At 36.4% G+C, this 20,405-nt stretch overlaps 1 protein-coding gene across 1 annotated transcript; it reads left to right on the top strand.

The window, feature by feature from the left end:
• The first annotated feature begins 340 nt into the window (after positions 1-340).
• On the top strand, positions 341-20,193 carry LOC123552580 (loricrin-like). Its single transcript, XM_053524227.1, has 2 exons — positions 341-557; positions 19,847-20,193. Exons 1-2 carry the CDS (start codon positions 341-343, stop codon positions 20,191-20,193), a joined length of 564 nt encoding a protein of 187 aa, XP_053380202.1.
• Positions 20,194-20,405: the final 212 nt, after the last annotated feature.

Here is a 20,405-nt window from a genome sequence, read left to right as displayed (position 1 = left end):
TCATTCTGCGTGTTACCACAACCTGATTAAACCATCTCCTCGCAAACAACACAAAGCATGCGGTTACCTTTTAGGAAAATCGTGTACTTTTGTCAGACTACGAAAATTATCAACAGATTTTTAAAAAAAAATTATTTTGACAGGGTCTGGTGGCGGTAAAGGAGTGGGCGGCAAAAAGAAGCACGGAGGAGGCGGAGGCGGAGGTGGAAGGAAATACGGAGGAGCTGGACATGGCGGCGGTGCTGGATATGACTACGATGACGACACTGGTTCACATGGAGATGATAATAGCGGAGGCGGAGGAGGTGGAGACAGCGGTGTTGTAGCTCACGGTGGGGACATGGTGGAGGACAGCGGTGGCGGTGGATACAGCGGTGGTGGCGACAGTGGAGGCGGAGGGTACAGTGGAGGTGGAGACAGTGGTGGGGGAGGGTACAGTGGGGGTGGTTACAGCGGGGGTGATAGCGGTGGTGGAGGATACAGTGGCGGTGGAGACAGTGGAGGAGGTGGTGGTGGTGGAGGTGGAGGATGTGGAGGCGGAGGAGGATGTGGAGGAGGTGGAGACTGAGATTAATTGTATATTAAAGACAGTTTATCCGATATATATATAATGGAACTAAGTCCACAGCCTTTGTGATATAAACACTATTTAGGAGGATACATAGAGCATCAAGATACAATGGTTTATGAAATGTAACTATTTAAATATGTATTATATATATTTATAATTCAGCATACTCGTATATTTACAGTTCGACATAAAATGAGTAAATGTCTTCTTTTTTTTGGGAATAGATATATGAAACAGCCGTAGAGAGTGTTGACAATAATTTAAGGTAGTTGAACGTTTGATAAACTGGAAGTTATAGCGTGACGTCATTTATCCGGATAACGTAGAATAAACCCTAGATTCGGCGTACGGAAATGAAATCATTTTACGAATTAATGGCAACCGGTGAGCAAATCATTACAACGGCAACTTTACTATCTTTCTATATTCAAACATCTGACGCGTTAAATAATTAAAACAAAAAAAACAGCTTAAAAAGCGCGAAATCTTTTATCATGTGCAAATACATGTATCTCGAGACAACCACACGAATCTATACATTTTATCTAACCATATTAATGACCATATGTTAATTTACGTCTGTGAGTAATTTCATTAAAATCTACATGCTAGAAAAAGTCCTGTTCGCGAAAATGTTATCAAAATAGTGACTCTCCGATAGACGCCTATTATGAAAACTTATTAATTCGATTTTTATTGTCAGTCTAACAAAAAGTCGAGTAAACGATCGATATTGTTATTTGCCGAATGTTTCTAAGTATATTCTGAAGTTTTGAAAAAAAATCAGGCTTTTGACAATTTTTACATTGTAGAAAAAAGTTGATCCGAATGTGCAGAACTGCCTTAACTTCTAATGATGTGTATACGTCCAAACTTCGTTCGTTTCAGGGTGGTCAGGGTAGTTTATGACCTTGTATATTTACAAAATGAGAATTAAATGCACGTGTTAATGAACCGCCCTTTTCATAAAAGTTTTGGCTGAATTTATACCCCCCATCGGAGAAGTCGATGTCTGTCGTTCTGTCGATCGACCATTTTACTTCCGATTTATAACTACAGAATGCTTTGTCTCCCAATAAACAAAGTTCAAAGGATGGTTGCCTGTGGTCAGTAGATGACTGGTTATTTTGATCAAATGTCAAGCTGGTCGCAGTGACCTTAAAAATTAAGACTGAAAACGGTTACCATTCAATAACTAAAGAACTCCCGGACCTATAGTCATCAAACTTCAAGAGATGATTGATTGTGGTCAAAAAATGACCATCAGTTGTTTTGGGGATCATTAGGTCAAAGGTCAGGGTCACAGTGACCTTTGAGACTGAAAACGAGACTGAAAACGATTTCCGCTCAATAATTACAGAAAGCTTTGCCATACAGTCGCCTAACTTCGAACTATGAATGTCTTGGGTCATTAGACGACCACTATTGCTTTGGGTTCAATAGGTCAGAGGTCAAGGTCAAATGGACCTTGAAAATAAAAACAAATTCCCCTAACAACTAAAATACACATGGGCTTAAAGTTGTTTTTTTTTTATTATCATTTCTTTAATGTATTGTCCAAGGTCAAAATTACCCCTTATATTTTGGGTCAATAGGCAAGTCAATATCACAGTGACCCTGAAAATCGGTTTCCTATCGTCTCTGAATCATTTTTGGGTCTTCGAATTTCTTAGAATGATATATACCTAAGGAGTTGAGATCAGTTTAACCTGGAGATTGAAAACAGTTTCGGATCAATTTATGGGCCTGTTAATCTTTACAGGCTGGTTGCTCATAGTCCGTAGACAACCTATGCTGTTTTAGGTCATTAGGTCAAAAGTCAAGGTAACAGCATATAAAATTATATACGCAGTTGCCTCCGACAGGCCATCATTAGGAGGGGAGTGGGGGATTGGATGGGATTCATATGATTTTTTACAAACAACTCCTGATAACCTCAAGTGACAACATATGAGCCGCGCCATGAGAAAACCAACATAGTGGCTTTGCGACTAGCATGGATCCAGACCAGCCTGCGCATCCGCGCAGTCTGGTCAGGATCCATGCTGTTCGCTTTCAAAGATTATAGCAATCAGAGAAACTGTTAGCGAACAGCATGGATCCTGACCAGACTGCGCGGATGCGCAGGCTGGTCTGGATCCATGCTGGTCGCAAAGCCGCTATGTTGGTTTTCTCATGGCGTGGCTCATATATATTTTTTTGAAAAAGAATACAGTTTTGAACAGTACTACCTTACAGTCTACATCACATAGTTTTTGAAATTTGTGCACATACTGTTTAAACTTTTTTGGCTAAATTTTTATTTGTGATAAATGCATGTATGCACACGTTAATTAATATGATGTACCAATATACCTGCAGCGACTGAGCCGCAACAACATTTAGAACGAAGTCATCGGAATGACTACATAAAAGTATATTTGAGCCGTGCCATGGGAAAACCAACATAGTGGCTTTGCGACCAGCATGGATCCAGACAAGCCTGCGCATCCGCGCAGTCTGGTCAGGATCCATGCTGTTCGCTTTAGCCATTGCTAGAGAAACCGTTGTCAGACCATGCGTTCGCCAGCAGAATTGGACCCGCCATGAACAGCATGGATGCGCCAGCTGGTCGGATCCAGCTGTGTCGAACCATCTGTGGTTCACCTTGTTTCCCTGACGCGGCTCTTATCTGGCCTCAAGACTGTTCATTTTGTTGTTCTTTGTTTGGTTTAGATTCCCACGAACACACTGTAGGTCATATTTCAAATTCCCCAGCCTGTAACGGTGGAGGAATACCTAGGTGCCCCAATAAGAATTATTTCAGCCGTGAGTGGGTAACTTGGTAGAACCATCAACCTTCCTTAGACGCCTGTATGGCTTCCTAAATTGAGCCGGGGTTTAAAACCCACATTGGTGAGGGGCAAGGAAATCAAAGTTGGCGGCTATTAAAGGCCTCATTTCTTTTTAGTTGCCTAAGAAAACATAATTGTACGACGATTCACTTCAGCTTCATTATTTTAATTCCTCATCAAATGATAACCTATGAAATTTCATCACTTACGTTATTACCTTACGTCTTCGTTTGTTCTATGTATTTGGGTTTTATAGCGCACCAACATTGCACAGTTTAAAAGGGTAGCAATTTTGTTCAACATACTTGTCAGAGTTATGGTACTTGTTATAGGATGCCAGATGTTTATGTGATGTTTAAATGCAATACCTTCATTGGTTTCAGAGATACTGGAGGAAGGCCACAATTTTGCCACATTTTCCACAAGTCCAAAAAAGAAATAAATACTAAAAAAACGGTTTTGGAACTTATGTTAAAACTTGCATTAAGGTATAAAGTATTTGTAGGCCAGGGAGGTTTAATTCAATGAATCCTTAAGTTTCAGAAATTCTGAAGAAATGTTATTTTGAGACATTTTTCACATGTAGAAAGAAAATAGCTTTTGTCAAAAGATAAGTCAAAGAGATGTGAGACCTGATGTGAACTTATGATTCTAAAAGCCCATTTTAATTCTGAGAATAATTTCTTGCCTACCCAGCGGGGAAAGTATACATTTATCCGAGCACGCGCAGGGGACAGATATTCCTTTCTTGCATACCGGACTGGCGTTTCCGGTGATTTTACCCATGCCGGCAAAACCCATCTGGCACCCCCCCAAGCCAGATGACTCTCGTGCTGTTCAAACGAACAAACTAAATTTGTTATTGTGCGTAACGCAAAACATCATGACGTCACTTTTGCTTACGGACGTTAATTTCCCGCGCTTTGTGTTCATTCTCTACTATAAGAAAGAGTGTTACATAAATATTTCTACCTATTATTTGTAAAATACGGTTTGCAAGAAAAATAATCTGCCAGAATGAAATGCTAGCATGTATACGATATGCAAGAAAAAATATCAGTCATGTGTTTACGAATCGGATAGAAATATCCGTCCCTCGGCCACCTGCGCATGCAGGGGCGTAACTGGGCCTATTTTGAGAATACGCACGATTGCTAGGGGGGTACGGGGGCATGCTCCCCCGAGAAAATTTTTTTCTTAGAACGTCTCTGGTGCGTTCTGGAGGGTATCCAGATGACGAATTTCAATATGAAAATCATACAATTCACAGTATTGTCCAATTTATTTGACCTGTCAAAAAATGGACCCGGCTTTCATGTTAACCTTATATAGGCTGGAACAGAATATAATGAAAGCCGGTCCATTTTTTGACAGCTCAAATAAATTGGGCAATAACAAATTTGATTTAATACCTATTTTTTATATCTTTAACAGCCGATCTGAACCACATTATTATAGGCCTAAGTGACCAGTGAGGGTCCATCACTAGATCTTACATATCAAGTAATGCCCAACTGAATAGCAATGATTTTACGCATGTTACGGCACAGTGTTGAAAATCAAAATATGCGGAACATTTTTCCGATAAAGACAGGAGTTAATTAAATACACGGTCGTCAGCAAGAAAAAACACAAAATTCCCCTGATTGACTATAGATGTCTATGGTCGACGGGCTCGTGTCGTATCAATGATCAGTGCGACATTTTCTATTGACATGTTATATATCCAAACACGGAAGTGCCAAACGTCGGCTTTTCCTTTTCGCAAATACGTCAACAACATGTTCTGCACTAATTTCCCGCTCTCTATAAATGTTCAGGAGTCCTAACCCGGACAACCCATTGTGATTGTACTGCGCAGATAGGTCTTCACACTTCTCATAGTGGAGAAGGATCTTTCTGCGGTTGCAGTTGACACTGGCATCACTAACAGAATGATCAGACATTTTCTGATGCTTGGGTACATATCGAACGCATACTCCAAGCTTCTCAGTGCATCCTATGTCCACCAAATGCGTCAACAATCACATTCCCTGAGAAAGAGGTTTTCGGTGACATCTACTGGCAGGTTAATTGGCACTGTAAAATTGGAACACTTCTAAAGTCTTTGCATGCATTGTTCCTGTGAAAACGGACGTGACACCTTCAGCTAGGCTAAACTGGTCATTGTCCGCAGGGGGGTACTATTTTAAGGTCCCTTAGGGGCTATGAGGATACTCAACCGTAACCCAGTACCCAATGGGGGCATTGTAGTATGCTTAATTGAAAAAATACTAATAGCGCCTGCAGATGCAGTGTACAGATACATCCATGTTGAACAGCTGATTAAGGGCATTAAAATAAATTTAAAATATTTTCGAAATCCATTTTGTAGCGATAAGTTCATCTACCATTTAATTCATATTTGAAAATAAGTCTAATTTTTTTATTATTAGTTTTACCGATATTTTTTAAAAGGTAGGACAGGAGGAGGGGGAAAAAAAGAAGTGTCCTGAATTGTAAAGTATTTTTGTAAAATCTCAAACGCAGCCCTATTCAACCTGAACTAAAACTACCAACAAGGCAACACTATCACCAAATGAAATGATGATCATTATTGAATCATACTATAGCCACATCTCTGTTCACAAGGCAAACGCTGACAACTAGAAGACAGACAGTAGTTGATCACAAAAACTTACCTGGTGTACCCAGGGCTCAGTTGTTCTCAACATGTTCGAAATATGCATTTTTATTGTTCTTGTATTTTCATCCAAGAAGGCTTGTAATTGTTCAGCAGTTGGTGCCGAGTGGATGCTGGTTCAAATTCGGCTATAGCCCACTACTTTTATATGTTAAGTGATTAAGGTCACTAATTTTATATCCTTACACAATGTCATACCATTAACTGTGGAACAAGGTTTGAATCCCAATGTTCAACGAACCCTACCCGTGGAACAAGTTGGCAGATAAAAGTTAAAGACAATCGTGATAGTTTTTTTTTCTAGCATTAAAATATTATTTTTGACTTTAAATAATAAGATATCAGCAATAAAAAATACACTTATCATATAGTTTACATTTTTTGATGATTTAAAGATGATGCATTAACAGTGCACCCCTTATAAATAAAAAAAAACTGGAATAAAACCTTTTTGGCAGCAAATATAAAGGAGTCAGGACATATCTTGTTTTAGTATATTCCAATCCATATTCAAAAACTCATCTTTTTTTATTGCATATGATTTGTTTTTAAGCATTAAATATTATTTTCATGTAAAATCAGTATGGAACCTGTTTTCTGATGTTCCTGCCCTTAAACTGTTATTTGATTTTTTTTTTTTTTTTTTTTAAAAAGATACCACTTCACATTTATTAATTTTCCTGAAAAAAAGGTAAAATACCCACTACTAAGAAAATCAACATAAAAAAATAAGTTTACCAGCTATGATCACTGTGTGCATCATTTTTGGACACTGAGTTTTTTTTTTAAGTCTTACTTTTTTTACTTTCCCAAATGTTAGGACAGGAGGGCTTGTAAAATTAAAGATAGGAAAATACTGGCGTAAAGTGTTTTGGAAGAATTAAATTAAATCAAACTCTTTGGGGAGGTACGAGATAACAGTTCTTAGATAAATTCTGCCGCTGATGCTTTACTTGCTAGTTAGGCCTAAACATTCTTTGTTTCCGGTAACATGCTTAAAAAATAAGATAGGTAGGTTGGAAATTTTTATTAAGTGAGACCTTTCGGAAATTATTTTAATGTCGAATGAGAGGGTTATACTTTAACAGCATCAGCAAGTTGATTTCTAACATCACTGGCCATGTTTAAAGCATAAAAATGCAGTTTTGTAACCTTTTGTTAAAAAGTTGAAAAAAAAATTCTCTAAGGCATTAGGATCGGGTCAAACATTTACGGTAGGTCGGGATACCGGAAACAAACAATGTTTTACGCCTTAGCAATGAGTTTTTTTCCCTGTTTAAAACGTTGGTGTTTAACTCAGGGGATGTTTTCAGTATTCCGGCGGGCCCTTAGTATACTCAAGCAATGTTTTGCTTCCCACACAAAATAATCGTCTCTACAATACAAGTAATTATCTGTCTATTTTCTCAATTACTTCATGACTATGCTTTCTAAAAAGTCAGCGTAAGGCCGCGAAATGCCACAGTCAGCCATTTCAAACGTTCACGGTTTGTTTAAACATGTTACATTTGGAAACAACGATAAAGCGATACAATCAAGGGCTATAAACAGTGACACGAAGTAGGTCTGTGGTCGGCTTTTTGTGAGGGACTTTTTCTTTTTGAGATGAAGAACTCAAGAATTCAGCTGTGATCGATAGGAATTTAATGCCTAACCCCCCTTAAGCATCGATTTTTAATGCAGATTTCGCATTTTTAGACTTTTTATTTTTTGAAAATGCGATTTGAAAATGACGCACGTGCGTATTTGCGTATGCCCATTGTGTACACTACGGTAGCGCTTTCATACTGTCGCACTGACCTGTGTACTTTCGCTCGGGGCATTATGGGTAAGAACTATTTTCAACATGGAGTCGTAAACAAGGAAGTGAAAGTGTGCTTTGCATTTTTAGTTGAATATTCACCATTGTTGTTTCCAGAGTATGATTAATTCTAGTGTAATCATTTTAGTATCATTTGAAATGATGAATTTAAGTTATCTGCAGTTGTGCAAATCGATTCATACATGAAAACGGCATCGTTTAGCTTGTTTACCTGCAAAATTGTACATGTATATTTCTGTACAGCTTTTTGATTGTTTGTTTTGGGTTTAAAGCCGTTTTTCAACAGTATTTCAGTCATGTTACGTCGGGGAGTTAACCTAACCAGTGTTCCTGATTTCCGTACCAGTACAAACCTGTTCTCTACAAGTAACTGCAAACTTCTCCACATGAATTGGATGTGGAGGACAAATTTTTTCAAACACAAATATTGTTTATCAAATAGCGGCAAAGAACATAAGCCCCGCCCGAGGATCGAACTCACGATCCGTAGATCTACGCGCTACATACTGAGCTGTACATGTACATCATTCATTGTACGAATGTACAAAAGTATTGAACGTACCGTTTTCGAATTCAGTATAACTATAAATTGAAATAATGTCAATCATACATTTTTTTTATTTTTTGCAGGACTAATTTCCAAAGTATCAGTTCGATGTAGTCCAGTAAGGCTAAATGTACAGTCTAGTCAGAAATGGTCAAAGGCTAATTGCCAGATGCACACTTTGTTTTCTTGTATTGTATTCTTGTTTTGTTAATTGATATTTTTTCTATGGAAGTGGCTATTCCTACGGTCCCGTAAGAATAGCCTCACAGGCTATTCCTACGGCTCTCCCGTAAGAATAGTGAAATAGCCCGCAGGTGGCTATTCCTACGGCTCTAAAGACAGTTTGTATGTCCATCTTGATTTGTTTGTTTGTTTTGGGTTTAACGCCGTTTTTCAACAGTATTTCAGTCATGTAACGGCGGGCAGTTAACCTAACCAGTGTTCCTGGGTTCTGTACCAGTACAAACCTGTTCTCCGCAAGTAACTGCCAACTTCCCCACATGAATTATCAGAGGTGGAGGACTAATGATTTCAGACACAATGTCGTTTATCAAATAGTCACGGAAGACATACTTGAACTGCATTGTACGGATTTAATTTAAATGGTATATTTTCGAACAAATTGTTTACCTTTTAGTATCACATCGAGAGAGAACTTTGCATGTCAATTTTCAAGAAAAAATAGTTATATATAAGGTGGTTTTGAAACGAAAAACGTATACGGGTGTTGATTTTGCCAGATTCTACTGTATACGCAGAAATTTTAAATGACAGGCAAAATCAAGATATAAAATTTAAAGTGATGATTTTTTAAAGAATCATTTTAAGCTTTTATTCACGAAAAACGTTTGAGGGTGTTGATTTGGACAGAAATTATATGCGAAGAAATCTCAAGTAAAAGGCAAAATCAAGACATAAAATCTAAAGTGTTGAATACTTTTTAAAATCCTTTTAAGCTTTTATTAAGTATATATTTCTACGTGTGCATGCCAATTTTCAAGAAAAAAATACTTATACTAAGTATTAATTAGAAACGAAAAGTATATACAGGTGTTGATTTTGCCTGATGGTCATCGACATGCAAAATTAAGTCATAAAGTCATAAAGATTACATGGAGCACTTTGGTAAAAATTATTATCATTTCATTTCAAACCACAGTTTGTGGTTCCCATATCTTGCCATCCAAATTAATTGCCTTATTTTTTCAGTTCACTTAGAGATAATTGTCTTTAAGATATGTAAGTGCTATTTTACATTGTTTTAAAGAAAAGGAAGTAATATTCAAATCACTGAACTTAGCGCAAATATCGGTTAAAAACCAATAATTACCGGTATGTTGTTAGTACCAGGTAGATAAATGGTTTATAGTGGTGGAAGAACAATTCATCAAATAATAGTTTGTACTGTTTTTCAAGGAATTTGTTTAATTTTTCAAAGTTTCTTTTTAAGAGTTTTACTTCAGTTTAGACCACAATTACTGCCTGTGCTTGTGAACATGTAGAAAATATTATAAGTCTTCTTATAAAACAATGCATTAGATAAGGGGTTTCACATTCTGAGTACATTTTCATGTTTTTATTGAAAAGGGGATAATCTGGGTGAATTCGCCAATTTCACAATAGATACTTATTTGGCAGATGTGAAATAAGTACATGCACTTGTTAAAGGACGTGGCTTAAAGAAGCTGCATAAAAATTTGATCTTTTCAAGGAAAAATAAGTTTTCTGATATCACTTGCATTTGGCCTCCATTACATGTTCATTATCATTAAGTCACTGTTAAATTTTGATTGGAAGGTAGGTGCATTTTCTTTCGGGTGGTGATAAAATATTCATGCATTAAGGCTTTCATTGCCGGACAGCTACATATTGTGTGTGAAAATGCTTAACATAACATTGACAGGAAAATGTGTCATTTGATGATTTTCCAGTCTTTCTGGTACTAGAGGAAGAATCCAGGCACGTAGGAAGCATTTTTAGAGTGGGGAGCTAGGGCGGCGTACATTTTGAAAGTCAGCAGACCTATAACAAACCCAGTTCCATAAAATGTTAAACAACGTTTTTTTCTTCTTTTTTTTTTTTCTTTTTTTTTTTTTAAAGAAAAAGGTTGTTAAAACCTCAAAAACAACTACAAAACTGCAGGACACAGCTAAAATTGACTCGTTGTCAAAAGATTGTTAAGAGAATTAGCTTAATTGGTCAAATTATTGGGAGGGGGCGCCCTGGGTGTGTAACTGAAAAGTAAACAATTTGTTTGAAAATATACGAGTTGAATTAATTCAGTACAATGCAATACAAGCTGGACATACAAACTGTCTTTAGAGCCGTAGGAATAGCCACCTGCGGGCTATTTCACTATTCTTACGGGAGAGCCGTAGGAATAGCCTGTGAGGCTATTCTTACGGGACCGTAGGAATAGCCACTTCCTTTTTCTATACAAATTTGAATAAACAGTTGATAATTAGTACGAGTTTATATGATATTGGAATAGTAAAAATCTTATTCAATAAAGATTTCTCAGCTTGCTTCAAAATTGTAAAAAATCTCAGAATTTATTTCCTGGTGAGGACAGTCAGTGACAGGTAGCTCAGTTGGTTAGAGCACCCCAGACATAGTAGTACAATGTCATGGGGAGGTCTCAGGTTCGAATCCTGACATGGCACTTGTCCACCTTATTACCTCCAATTATGTCAATTTACACTTCCAAATTTTAACACATAAATCTTCAATTCTTCATGTTGATCTTATGATATTTTTCATAACACAGCACATTTAGAAAGTGTTCCAAGCATTTTGTCATGGAAAACTTATGAGACTGATGCTTTAATTTATTGTTGTAAATTTTGTTGTTGTATACAATATCCTATTAACTTTGATATAATGTTACAGTTTAGATACATGAAATGGTAGGTATATACTAATGTAACATTTACATTTTTTCAACTGAGAAACAGGCATGTCCCATGTTTTATAACTGCAGGTCAATAGGTAATACAAACTAGGACATTTTTGTTTTATTTAGTAAAAATTGACTAGATGAATACTGACCAAGATACTAGTAACAGTATATTACATTACATATTAAATTTTGTAAAGGTCACTATAAAAAATCCTTGCATATTTCTTAATCTGCTGCATGAACTGTCAGAAAGGTGTAGTGATAGAAATAACGGAATCTTTTGAAACTAAGTGACATTCTTATTTTTGTATCTGAATAAATTATGAATAAAATCCATTTCAGAAGAAAGGGACTTGATTTAAACATATTGCTTTGTGTTTTAAATGGTATGGTTGGCATAATATTTACTAAAAGTTTTGGTTGGAAGATGTAAAAAAGATGGAGAGAATCTTTGGTCAAATATTGGAAATTAAACCTACTTTCTGAGAGAAGAATTAACCAAATATTTTACAACTAGCCTGGGAAATAGAATTTTTGTGTGAAATACTATCAAATTAAAACATTGAACAGAATCTAGAAACATTTTAAACATCTTTTATTGACTGTATATATTTACACATTAACATTTTAGTTTATTATTTTCATTTAAGTTATGAGTGTATTACCCTTTTACCTCTTACTGATTTGATAAAATGTTTTAATGTGTGTACCAGTAATAATATTAATAATCATTAGTAATATTGCATGACTTCTTACATAAATATCTGGTCCATAGTTTGTGTTTTATGACATGTCTAATATTTGGGAATGATAGTTAATATTAATGTCTAAAGTCATGTTATATACCACTTATTGAATGGCTTGCCAGTCAGTATTCATGACTTACCTTTTTTTACTATTGATCAGCAAATACTTCCATTAATAATTATATTGTATTGAAGTTGTCTGTGCTTAGGATTTTATATGTTTACCTGAAGTGTATTTGTTTGATATGTTCCCCATCTTTAAAAGGCCCGTTAATTAATAAAAAAAAATAGACTGCAAAATAATGTGTATGAACTTTAATATATGTACAAATAAAACTGGAATTTACAAAGGTGGTTGTTTTTCACTCATGATAGTGATGTTGAAAACTGAAATTCTGTCAGTATTACATTGTCCATGCTTCATACGTTAACAACAAGTACTTTTTAGCATTTCCAGTTAGTAATAGCAGAGAAATTATTCTCCCTTTTGTCTGTCAGTGGTGCACCAAGGGAAGGACTAGACTATCAGAATTGCAATATGTTACGTAAACTTTGAGTAAGTGTTTGGTTATTAACACTTTGAACAGAATATGGATTATGATATACATGTACATTGACATGGGGTGCCAGCTAGTATATCAGGCCACACAGTATTCCTTCTTGATGACATGACTTAAGCACACTATTTGTGCATCATTTAGACGTTTAGGACATTGATCTTATGGTATCTAAGTCTCCAGATCAAAATTGAATATACCATAATTGCGTTGCAATACTATAGTATAGGAAAATGAAAGTAGATTTTCCTTTTTGTCAAAAAATAATTCTATGACACGAGTCAGAGAACGATAATGGTTTAAAAAGTTTAAGTAATCACAATTACGCATATTTCTTGTAATAACATGCAAAAAATAAGTAGATTCTGAACATTTACCGTCCTCCGCGGGACTATGTTTTAGTGTATGTACAATTATCCAAAATCGGCTAGTTATCAGTTCCTAGTATAGAGGTTAGACGGAATGTGTGACGTCACGCTCTATGTATAGAATGTGCGTATGCCTAGTTACGCGCCTGGCATGGGCGGTAATTCGGCAAGCCTCATTACCGCCCAATGCGCAGGTGCCCTCGGGACGGATATTTCTATCCGATTCGTAAACACATGACAGATATTATTAGTCTTTCCCTGGGGAAAAGCTTGTCTAAAATAGCGTGCACTAAGGTGACGTCACATAGTACTGGCACCATTGTGACGTCATAAACTTTATAAATAATGTCAGGAAATCCAAACCCATTTGTCTCCACAATCTATTTTGAATGCGATAGGCAAGAAAAATGATCTAACAAGTCTGCCTGTGTAATATTTCAGGAAAACGATTCGTGATGGATGGGGTGGGATAAAGGGATTCCCGGGGGTGGGATAAAGGGATTCAAAGGGTTGGGATAAAGGCATTTCTAGTGGTGGGATAAAGAGATTCCCATACAATCCCATTCTGAACATTGTTTACTGGGAGTATAATGAACTGATTATATCTATAGGGTCATAACTGCGGTAAAAATAGTCACAGAAAAAAGCCTTCCTTCATGGTCATCTGCAAATCAAGCTTGTTCTTCTTTGAAAGTTTGAAGCAAATTAGGCTAATAGTGTGGGAAGAGCGGGACACACAAGACTTTTCTCTATATTCCATATAGCAAAACCTATCCATAAACTAATCATAACATAACTATCAAAATGGCGGTAATAGTTATAGAAAAAAATCTTACTTTATGGTCATCTTCACATCAAGATTGTTCATCTTTGAAAGTTTGGAACAAATCGGGCTAATGGTGTGCGAGGAGTTTGATACACAAGTTTTTTTTTTATCTATATTCCATATAGATCTAGCAAGACTATTAAAGAGTCATAACTGTGGCAAATAGTCACAGAAAAGATTCTTTCCATTATGGTCTGTCATCTGCACATTTAGGTTTTTATCTGTGTGTGAAATTTTGAAGCAAGTTAGGCTAATTGTTCCTTCTCTTGAGAAAGAAAACTTAGATTCGGTAAGTCACACTTGACTGAGCAACTGATCTCGAAAGCTGTTGTCATTACAAGCTGGCCAATCAAACTCCGTGACCTTAGCAATAACCTCTGACATTAGAATTATTCTTCCCTAAGTAATTGAGGCGACTCTCTGGCTGAACGCGCTCTGTGGATTACACATTACTAAGCCCGACGATGGAAAAGTGGTGTTGTTGAAACAATCCAAACATCTCATTTGTCACAAAGGTTAAATATGTCGTTACCTTCGAATGCATGTTTAATATGTGATAATAAACCCCACTGCGACCCTCTTATTGTGTGCAACAAATTCACGAATCGAATGCCCCGATGTCACATTCACGAGATTTAGGACAGATACTACTAAATTACAGCCGTGAATTACTTGATCAATGACCACTAAGTTTGTTGTGTGCGAGGTCGTAACCTGTTAGCGCATCAAATCACTAGTACATTAGGATTCCACCATATATCTAGCACAAAAATGACTTACCAGCTTTGAAGGGGTAAAGAAGTCAGGCAAACAGTAACCGATTAAAATCAAACACTTTCGTGAAATATCCATTTTACATGTTATTTAAAAAAACAAGTTCCGGAAAATGTCCACTATTCACTTTTAATGTCCCCTACTGTCATAGTCTGCTATCATCTCTATAAACTTCTCAAAACACTTTACCAGTAACACATGGACATTTTTGGGCTGAGTTTAAATCGGGTCAATGTGTACAGCCGGTGTTTCTTAATTGCCGTATTTACTCAACTGAAAGTGGTAACGGATTTACTTTGTTGTTGGATTTAACAATATATGTTAGCGTACATACTTACATTGTTCAGGCAATAGAAAACAACAAAGATCTTTTTCAAAAATTTAGTGTTTTTTTTTTTGTATTTTGGTGCAGAAATAATCGCCCCCTTGGTGCAAAATGTATCACCCCCTCCCCCGGGGTGCTTAAACGGGTGATACGGAATGTCAATAAGGTAGAATGGTCTTGTCATTGCGTCCTATCCTAGGGTTCCACATATTTAAAACAGACATTGCAACCAAAATTTTACAAGATGATCATTATATATTTATATAGATGTGCCCTAGAAGGAACTTTTGCTATGCTTTAACTTGTAGTATGGGAGTAGTTGTACACACAAGATTGCGGGACGTACGTACGGACAGTTGAGAAAATACGGCAATAAGACATTGACCCTGTCAATCCATTTCCACATGTAGTGTAAAATTAGAGGGTCGAAATGGGGTTTGTTTTCACATACTAACCATGCATTCGAAGGTAACGGTAATGTTTAGTTGTTTACATGTAAATTTGCTGCAACAGTTCGTTTTTGTAAACATCATGTTTGTAGACATTAAAGATTGCGTTTTGGTTACCTTAACTCAGGGTTCCATATCTTAATGTGTCTTGTATAAGAAAAACGTGAGCTCAAGCTAAAACAAAACATAATCAAAAAGTAGAAAGGTCATTTTGCAAGTAGAGAAAATTTGGTTTGAAAACGTGTAAACACGTATGACCTAGTAATCGAACTGTATGTGTCTATCTGTTTGTAGGAAATAAAAGAATCAATCAACCACCCTCGAGTTTAGTAATATGTGATCCGCGGAGCGAGTTCAGTCAGAGAGTCGCCTCAATTAGAAAAGAATCATTTTAACGTCAAAGGTTATTTCTAAGGTCACGAAATTTGTTTGGCCAGCTTGTAATGACTACAGCTTTCGAGGTCAATTGCTCAGTCAAGTGTGACTTACCGAATCAAAGGAAGACAGTATACTTAGTACATTTATGATTCAGTCAGTGATTTCTCGTTGGCCTAGAGCGGTTACGGTATTCATATTAGACATTTTCGTCGTGAGTTCAACTCCCAGATCCGTTAATTTTGTCTTTAATTTTTTCTTCACTACAATTCAATGAAGACCAAACGAGTAAGTAAATCTAGTTCTTACGTGTTCTAACATTGATTGATTTATAGATACTACCAATTTCATACGAAAATAAGATACAAAACGATAGATTAGAAACCTTAGAAAAACAAACTTACAAAAGTATGTAATGCAAACTGAAAAAAAATGGGGATCGAACTCCCGACGGAAAGGTAAAATACAAATACCGTAACCGTTCGGCCAACGAGGAATCACTGACTAAATCGTAAACTTAAGTGTATTGACTTAATTTTAAGCTATTGTTTTGTTTTCGCTTCTAAACGCCATTATACTGTGCGCTACCTCTGTGTCGTTTTGAGATAAGCGATGTTTGTGTACTTTTAATAACGGAAATGTCCGTTATTTATAGGTAGTGTTGTTCGGTACGATAGCGGTTCTTACTTAAATGAGGCAAAAATTGAACCATCAAACTACACGCGCACTTTTGGTTTGCTGCCCACGTGATGATAGCGTCTAAAATACTGTCGCGTCTTGTTCTATATTTAATATCAATGTTTACCAAATAAAGCGTTGTAACGGTTTGTAAAAGTTCATGAGAAAAACTGCAAAAATTCGAATGTTCCCGTAATTCTGGAAACTATAAACTGACCAACAATTATGTTTCATGTAAATATATGAAACAATGGCGGCATTTTGCCGTTCGGTGATAAATTATTTTATAATAGAATCTATTACAAATCACAATGTGTGGGTTAATCGCTTTAAAATATTGTATACTAACAAGCCCTTTCAATGTGATCATTCTATTGTTCCTTCTCTTCAGAAGGAACACTTTAATTCGGTAAGTCACACTTGACTGGGCAATGACTTCGAAAGTTGTTGTCATTACAAGCTGGCCAATCAAACTCCGTTTCTTTAGACCTCTGACGTTAAAATTATTCTTTCCTAATTGAGGCGACTCTCTGGCTGAACGACGTTTGCGGATTACACATTACTAAACCCGAGGATGAAAAAGTGGAGTTGTTGAAACAGGTTAAACATCTCATTTGTCACAAAGTTTAACATACGTCGTTACCTTCAAATGAATGTTTAATATGAATATGTGAAAACAAACCCCACTGCGACCCTCTCATTGTACGCAACAAATTCATGAATCGAATGCCCGGATGTCACATTCACGGCATTTAGGACAGATACTACTAAATTACAGCCATGAATTACTTGATCAATGACTACTAATTTTGTTGTGTGTGAGGTCGTAGACAGTTAGCGCATCAAATCACTAGTACATTAGAGTATCCCAGCATATATCTGACACAAAAGAAAGGACTTACCAGCTTTGAAGGGGTGAACATTTTACTTCCAATAAGTCAGGCCAAAAGTAACTGATTAAAATCAAACACTTCCGTAACATATCCATTTTACATGTCAGAAAAAAAAAACACCAAGTTCCGTAAAATATCCACTATTCACTTTTAATATCCGCTACTGTCGCTGGTCATCTCTATAAACTTCTCAAAAATTCTACACGCGTGTATGTTTTCCAATAACACGTGGACATTTTGAACCGAGTTTAAATCGTGTCAAAGTGTACAGCCAGTGTTTTCTTAATTTCCATATACTCAACTGAAAGTGGTAACGAATTTACTTTGTTGTTGGATTTAACAACTTATGTTAGCATAAATACTATAGAAATAGCGGACTTGACATTTTTCAGGCAATAGAAAACAACATAGTTCTTTTTCATTTTTTTTTTATTTGGTGCAGAATAAACACCCTCTTGGTGCAAAATGTGACGCCCCCGGCTTAAACGGGGGATACGGAATGTCAATAAGGTAGAATGGAATTGTCATTGCGTCCAATCCTAGGGTTCTACACACTGATGACCAATATTTAAAACAGACATTGCAACCAAAATTTTACAAGATGATCTTTATATATTTATATAGATGTGCCCTAGAAGGAACTTTTAGCATGCTTTAACTTGTAGCAATACTTGTTGCGTTGAATCTTCAATCCGTCCATTTTTTCATGTAAAAAATCTGCAGTATCTTCAAATTAAACAATTCTAAAATAATGGCCGGGCTCTTTTAATTGACGTTTAAGATTATCATAAAAATTTAACTGTGCTTTAAATGTCACTCACGACGAAAAGTAAGAAAAGGGCCACGTTACTGCTCAGCTAACTAGGAAATAGTATTTGTATCGATCGAAATCGTTGTACATGACATAAATTTTAAAACGCTTTGATAATATGGCAGTTGACCTCAATAAAATTAACACTGTTATGTACAGGTATAAATAGAAAACGATAACGAAAACGTTATCGGAAAATTCGATTATGTCGTTATTGGTAAATCAGGGTTTTCTCTATAGTCAATACAATTCAATAGTAGTAGAACTACTTTTTCACGGGTAATGGTTTCACTACCCGATTCCCCTTATCTCAATAATAACATAAACATGTTATCGTTACAAATACCGTGCGCGAGTAGCAATAGGCAATGTCCCAAGTTAACTTTATAACGGATGATCTTTGAACACCCTTGGACTTACTGGACTCAACTGCCACATTATCGGATTTTACTGAAACCTATAGTGGGTGTTTAATGTTTGTGTACATGTTTACTTGTACAGTACTCAGTGTTTATGTAATGAATTGTCCATAACGAAAAACTTGAGGAAAATATTAAATAAATTCCCACCATGGGAAATTCAAAATCTAAAACTAAAGTTAAAGGATTGCATTTTAGTTCTTAAAGTGGAAATCGAGAGTAGTTGACGCATTTTTCTAAGTTATGGGTCATTTGAATCCATTCTATCTACCATCTCTAGTAACAGCTTCTGGTTCAGTATTGTCAATTAAAAGGGCTAATCTCGCAGATTTATTTTGAAACATCTTTCAGAGATAAATGATATAGTAACTCTTTAACTAACAATCACGAAATACATATTTTAAAAGTGTTCGTTTCAAATAAAATTAATTTTATCTAATCCTTAAATCTGAAAAGTTATTGAACGTATATCTATAAGCTTGTTATCGATGACTGCTAGTTTATATGTACACTAAATCGACTTTGTATACCATTTGGGTCGGAAGTCGTGCGCACACATTTTGAAATATAAGTACACGTATAAAAATAATATGCACGCGAAAATATATAAATCCACGCTTATTAGGACGTAAGCGTGTGTATATACGTGTACTTATGATTACTCGTACATGTATAACGTCCATATATACGTGCACGCATACATATACGTGCACCTACAATAACAAGTGCATGTGTAAATGTACGCGTACACGCATATTTGTACGAAAGCGAGTATATATACGAGCACCAAGAATTACGTAAATATGAATGTGCACGCATATATGGACGTGCACGTGTAAATTTATACGTGCACCTACATATTTACGTGTGTCAGTATAAGAACATACACGTGGACGTACACGAAAAGCAGACTCTCGATCCTTGTACATTATGATTATATACGTAGAATTTGCAAAGATCTATGTAGCAGTTAGTATTATAAGTCATACGTAGAAGTTGGTAAGTCATGCTAATGAATTATTATTTCATACGCAGAAGCTAGTCAAGACTTAGTTATACGTAGTAGCTATACTATTTCATATGAAGGAGTTAAGATTTAGTCATTCTTAGGAGTAAGTAAGTCGTATGTAGGAGATAGTTTGTCACATGTTATACATACTACAAATGCCTCTGCTTCTGTTCTGCATTACCCATGTTACCACACAGTCTAATTAAACCTTTACTTTTGTCAGATTGTGTGTATTATCAATAGAAATTAAATTTTGACAGGGTCAGGTGGTGGTAAAGGTGTGGACAGGAAAAAGAAGCACGGAGGAGGCAGAGGTGGAAGGAAATACGGAGGAGCTGGATTTGGAGGCGGCATTAGATACGACTATGATTGGTCGCATGTGACTGGGTCACATGGTGATAATGGTGGTTGGGGTGGATGTGGTGGAGACGGTGGTGTTATAGCTCACAGCGGGGATAGCGGTGTTGGTGGTGGATACCACTGTGGTGGAGACAGTAGAGGCGGAGGATATAGTGGGGATGGTTACAGCGGAGATAGTGGTGGCGGAGACAGTGGAGGAGATGGTGGTGGAGGAGGATGTGCAGGATGTGGAGGAGGTGGAGACTGAGATTAATTGTATATTAAAGACAGTTTATCCGATAGTATAAAATGGAACTATGTCCACAGCCTTTGTGATATAAACATTATATACGCAATTGTCTCCAGCAGGCTATCATTAGGGGAGTGGGTTGGATTATGATTCATGTTTTTTTTTTTTACAAAACAACTTCTAATAAACTTACTTGACAACAAAAGAATACAATTTTGAACAGTACTGTC

The sequence above is a fragment of the Mercenaria mercenaria genome, chromosome 15, assembly GCF_021730395.1.
Source record: "Mercenaria mercenaria strain notata chromosome 15, MADL_Memer_1, whole genome shotgun sequence".
NCBI lineage: Eukaryota > Metazoa > Mollusca > Bivalvia > Venerida > Veneridae > Mercenaria > Mercenaria mercenaria.
This window is presented reverse-complemented; position numbering and strand designations above follow the sequence as displayed.